Source organism: Orussus abietinus, unplaced genomic scaffold (assembly GCF_000612105.2).
Source record: "Orussus abietinus isolate OABI.00-Male unplaced genomic scaffold, Oabi_2.0 scaffold509, whole genome shotgun sequence".
NCBI lineage: Eukaryota > Metazoa > Arthropoda > Insecta > Hymenoptera > Orussidae > Orussus > Orussus abietinus.
The window spans coordinates 46568-51995 of NW_019394657.1; the positions used below are offsets into that span (position 1 = coordinate 46568).

The window sequence follows — 5428 nt, forward strand, 5'->3', positions numbered from 1 at the left end:
TCTCGGGATGAACTCCGCCACCGTCTGCGCAAGCCACCAGTGTACACACGCACAGAACTCAATTATCCGCGGAGTCAACCCGAACTTACTGGCGAGACCGAAGTAAATCTTTCTTCACCAACTCGGAATTCTAATCTCAACGGTCAACGGTTAACCGAAACCTACGCGCGGACTCTACGCAGACCTCGGATCACGACGACACCTAGCCGAGGCCCTCGCGACCCCCCCGTCATCGTACCCGCTTCCCTGCGGGCCTTACGGGGTCACGTAGTCTGGCGGAAGTCCAGTAGACGGACTTCGGATTCGCTTTAGGGGCGATAGCTCCTCGCGAGGCCCCCTTACCGACCGCGGGCTCTGCTCCAGCTGCTCAATAGAGCCCTGGCGCCAGGGCGGGACTCTCATCCGCTCTAATCCCACGATGCCACCGGTGCTTCGGATCATCCTATTCGCGTCTACGAGCCCTGACCTCATGGACGCTCCGGGGTCGGCCCGATCGACTCCGAGATGCCCTTAAGGGTCCGGAAAGGACTGCGTCCCCCCAATATGGCCGCCTGAGGGAGGGCTCTCTTCCCGACACAGTGCTTCCGCCACATGGAGACATCTGCCTTGATCCCTTTCAGACCGTGGTCCCACAGCCTCCCCCCGTATCTCGTGTTATGGGGCGGCCGAGCGGATACGAGGCCGGGGTAATTCGGATGGAGATTACCCAAATCTTGCGCGTAACGTTTATTTTGCGTTTGCGAGGAGATTGATCCGAGCGGCTAGATCAATTCCTCTGGTGGGATCTAGGAGAGTGAAGGTTAAAAAAGGGGGTGCGAACGAAAGGCTATGTGGCGATAAGAGTTGTATTTATTCGTACGCGAGGTCTGAGCTACAGTCAGCTGTGAGGAGCACACGAGGTGCCTTGACCTAATTTCTCTGGGTTAGTATACTTCCGCGTCGCGGCGGTTCGGGTGTCGCGATAGCGCGCTTTAGCGGCGGCAGGTTACTGGACGCCGGAGTGCTGACGCGGGAATTCTTGATATTTTAATGGTGGTCTGCGCGTGATTCTATCTCGCGATGCTGAGATTCGAGCTCAGCTGTTAAAAGAAGATTGAGGGGTTCTTAATCTATCCGGTTAACCGGAGCAAGGCATGGAAATCGCGATAATGGTTAGTATTCGGTTTTGGTCGGAGATGAAGGGTTAATAAGTAAACTAGAATGAAAATGAGGATGAATCGAGCTTGCGAAGGATCCTCTACCTGGCTCGTTCAGCGGCCGTAACCGGTGACAGTCTCTTTTGATCGACCCGGTCGGATGACAGTGCGTGAACACCTTCGTCCCGTGGCGTGCCCTAGGGTTGGAGGTCTCCTAGAAGCCTCCCGTCCAACGGAAGTCGCAGTGCCGCCGTCTAGTCCTGACTCGGTGGCTGGATCGCTAGAGTACCGGATGGCGCTACTGCAGCTCGCAGGATAGTAGTCCTTGGCAGGGAGTCCAATGGTCTCGGTCTCTGACTCGCTAGGAACGGAGTACCGGGGCCAGGAGCTCCACTCGAAGTTTCGATGACGACTGACGTTGACTTATCACAAATTGACCAAAAGACTGACTAACCTCTGACTTCTGATCGGACTGCTGGTTTTATTAGCAGGATATTCCTATTGGTGGGGGTTTCCTAGGGCGCAGGTGAGGGTGGACTTCTGAGTCGTGCTGATGCGTTGCGGAGTCATCGGGTTGTTCGCCCCGGGTCGGTCGATGACTTTTGGAGCCGTTTGGCCGATGAACTCGTTGGATCCTTTCGCAAGAGTTTCGCGTTTCTGTACTCGGATTTCCATGGCTAACTCCGGTTAATGAAAAATAGGATTTTTCCCTATTTTAGGGTACGGAAGGTACCCACGTAACACTCGAAGGCCTTCGGCCGGAAAGGGCACCGCTTTAGAACGTGGACGTGGCTCCACGATCTGCTACGTTACCGCAGATTCAATTGAACACAGCATTTAATAATTACGCATTTTATTTTATTTTTTTTTTGATTTCAGGTTGAACGATACGCTGATTAGTTAATGTAAAACATGATTAACAATAGTTATTCACCTACTCATTAATTTTTTACAATTAATTAAGCAAGGAATTTATTAATTAACCAAGCAGTAAATAAATGGATGACTTAAATGATTAGTTGGAATTAATCGATCAATCAGTAATTATTAACTAATTATGTATTTAAAGAATGATTTTCAAATTGATTACTTGATCGATTTATGACTGTTTTTATTCTTATTTACTTATTAATTCATTCATTTATTAAATATTTTGACATATTTAAATGAAATTTTTCTGGAGGAACGTCTGGCATGAGCGAGGGGCCCTACGACGCGCGTCTACCGTTGATCAACTTTAACTATTAATACCTCGATGAAAAATGTTCTGAGCAAAAAATGGAAAAGGAACTTCTAGTTCAAAATTTTACCCTTTTTCACCCCTTAAAAGCTTCATTATCAATCATGGGACACCCTGTATATGCCCGTCACTAGTCTTTTCTGATCACAATTTCGGTTACGTTTTGTTAATCCGGTCACGATATAACTGAAATCAATTGTTATGCACCAAGTACAGACAATTTTCCTTCTCAGGTTCATTCACATCTTTTATTAGGAAAAAAAATGAATACACAGTATTTATAATACTGCATAGGACTTCGTTTGTGGTGGTGAAAGTGTGCAGTCTCTGTGAGAAGGGGTAGCGGCAACTAAGCAAGAAAATAGCGAACATAGAGCGAGAATAAGCGAAATTCAGGTTTTAGAAGAAAATGGATGTGTTACATAACGAGATAAGATAATAGAACAAGAAAAGAAGTGAAGGTTTAGTGTAATAGAGATAAAAAAGGCAGGCGCGCGTAGAAGTTAGAGAGGTTAGGCCGGCATTTACAGCCACTCACAGCAGGTGAGGCAGATAGGAATCGGTAAGGTAGGAAAATATGTGATGGCAGATAAGGTAGGTAGGGAGAGAAAGAGAGAGAGCGAGAAATGATGGTAAGGAAGAAACGGGAAAATCAAAACTAGGCAGATCTACAAATGTCGAAAGACTGATAAAGAAAGGTAATGGATAATTTCGTGGGTAGTAATGTGAAAAAATACAACAGGAAGACGCGACAAGAGAAGAAGATGCCACAAGGGTGAATGTGGAGAACAATGCAGAGATAATGGGAATGTTAAGGGCGCTTGTGGACCAAGTTAAGAGCAGCAATGAAGAGACGAGAAGAGCTCTAGCAAAAACAGAGAAAATAAAGGAGTTAAGGAGTTTCCCTTGAAAAAATAAAGGGTGCAGCGGAGCAAAAGAAGATAGAGTGGAAAGAAGACAAGAAATTGATAGAGGAGGGAGTCGAGAGAATAGAGAGAAAAATTTAATCCAATGTAAGAGGAGAAGGCAACATGTGAGAGCAAAGAGAGGATGATTTCGAGAGGCTGAGAGAGGTCTAGAACTATACGAGAGAAGAGAGAGAAAAAATAACGTGGTGATTAAAGGCATGGAGTAAGGTGAAATAAAAACGAAAAAACAAGTTGAGCAACTGTTTACTGGAAAATTAGATACGAAATGCAAGGTGAACTGGATAAAGGAGACAGGAAGAGAAGGGCGGAAACTCGTGATCGTTCGCTGCAATAGCTAGGAAGAGAAGCGAGAAGTTATGAAGAACAAAAGTAAGCTGAGAGGGACTAGCCTTTTTATCGAAAATGATCTCACATGGGAAGAAAGAGGTTATCAGAGAAAATTCAGATATGCAGCAACAGCCGAAAAGAAAAAAGGTAGAAAGGTTAAAATTCGATTTCGGAAGATTGAAGTAGATGGCAAATAGCTTGACTGGGAATCGTGGAGGAGCTGGGCGAATGAAGGGAATATTCGTCTGCAGCGCCATCAACAAAATTTTCTATAAGCAGTCAAACCGCGCGACAGGAGAAAGTAACAGGAAATATTGATATAATAAAGAGAAGGAAACCATTGTTTTGGAATGTCGCAAGGTTGACTGGGAAGGATTTGGACTTTTTGGGATGCGTACGTGAATTCGACTTTATTGGCTTAGTGGAAACCTGGCTAGAAGAAAACAGCTGGAAGAAGTGACTACCAAAGGGATACTTATGAAAGTATCAGCATGCGAAGAGAGAGTGGAAGAAAGGAAGGGCGAAAGGAGGAGTTTTGACAGGAGTAAAAAAAAAGTACGAAGCTGACAAGGACATGGTGAAAACAGAAGGCGTAGTAGGACGAACACTAAAGATGGACGACGAAGAATGGAGGATCTGGATGGTATACAGGAATGAAGACATGGGGAAAACAGCGCGGAAGATTAAAGAACTTGTAAAAAAAGAGGAAGAAGAGGAGGAAGGTAGATTAATCATCGGCGGGGATTTCAACGCTAGAATAGGCAGAGAAGGATATTTGTATGACCAGGAAACTTCAGAGAAAGACGGGGAGAGCGCATTGGATAGAAAATCGAAGGATGTAATAAAAAATGCAGGAGACATCCTGCTGCAACTTGTAGAGGATAGAGGCTGGCATTTCACAAACGGAAATATGCCGAGGGATGAAGATGGAGAGTACACCTACGTAGGAAGCAGACGAGCAACAGTTATTAGCTACGCCTTGTTGAATACGGAAAGTCGTTCAGTTGCCAAAAAATGTATGGTAGAACATAGAGTGGAGTCGAACCACCAGCCGTTATGCCTCAATTGGAAAAGTAAAGTACAGGAAGAAACGAAAGAGAAAGAAGGACAAAGAAAATCAGTTATCAAGTATGAAAAGGAAAGCATACAATTTTTTAAGGAAGAATCTGAAAGGATCGTATATGTAGAAAATAATATCCAGGCAGCATGGGAAGAGTTAGAAAATAAAATGAAAAAGTGTCTGGACATAAGAGAGATAACGCTGAAAGAAAAAGAAATCGACAGTTCGGGTTGGTGGGACCGCCAATGTAGATCGGAGAAAAGAAAGGTAAGGAAGAACTACAGAAGATGGAAAATGGGAAAAGCGTCAAAAGAAGAATACCTTGAGAAGAAAAAAGCTTTGCATAGAGCAAAGAGAGAAAAAGAAAGAAAAGGAGTTAGAGGAAATCAAGAATGTCAGAAACGAAAGTTAACTGTGGCAATACATTAATAAATGAAGGAAAAAGAAAAAAGAAGGAGGAAAGTCTATAAGTAAAGAGGAATGGGGGACCCACTTCATGACATTATTAGATGGAACAGACGGAAAGTAAGAAGGAGAAAAAAGAGAGTTAATAGACACCGAAGAGGATGTAGAAGAACTGACGGGAAGAGAAATCGCCGCGCAAATTGGAAGACTTAAGCGGAAGAAAGCGACAGAAGAGAATCCCGGGAGAAGCGTGGCAGATCTGCGAGGGAAATACCACGAAGAGACCAACGAAGCTGCTAAGACGAGTGTGGAATGGAGAAGGTTTACCTAA

The 5428-nt window shown here is 44.7% G+C and overlaps 1 protein-coding gene across 1 annotated transcript; it reads left to right on the plus strand.

Moving 5' to 3' along the window:
• Positions 1-2897: 2897 nt before the first annotated feature.
• On the plus strand, positions 2898-5121 carry LOC105701413. Its single transcript, XM_012428136.2, has one exon. The coding sequence runs from the start codon at positions 4207-4209 to the stop codon at positions 5119-5121; it is 915 nt and encodes a 304-aa protein (XP_012283559.1). The 5' UTR covers positions 2898-4206.
• The last annotated feature ends 307 nt before the right edge of the window (positions 5122-5428 follow it).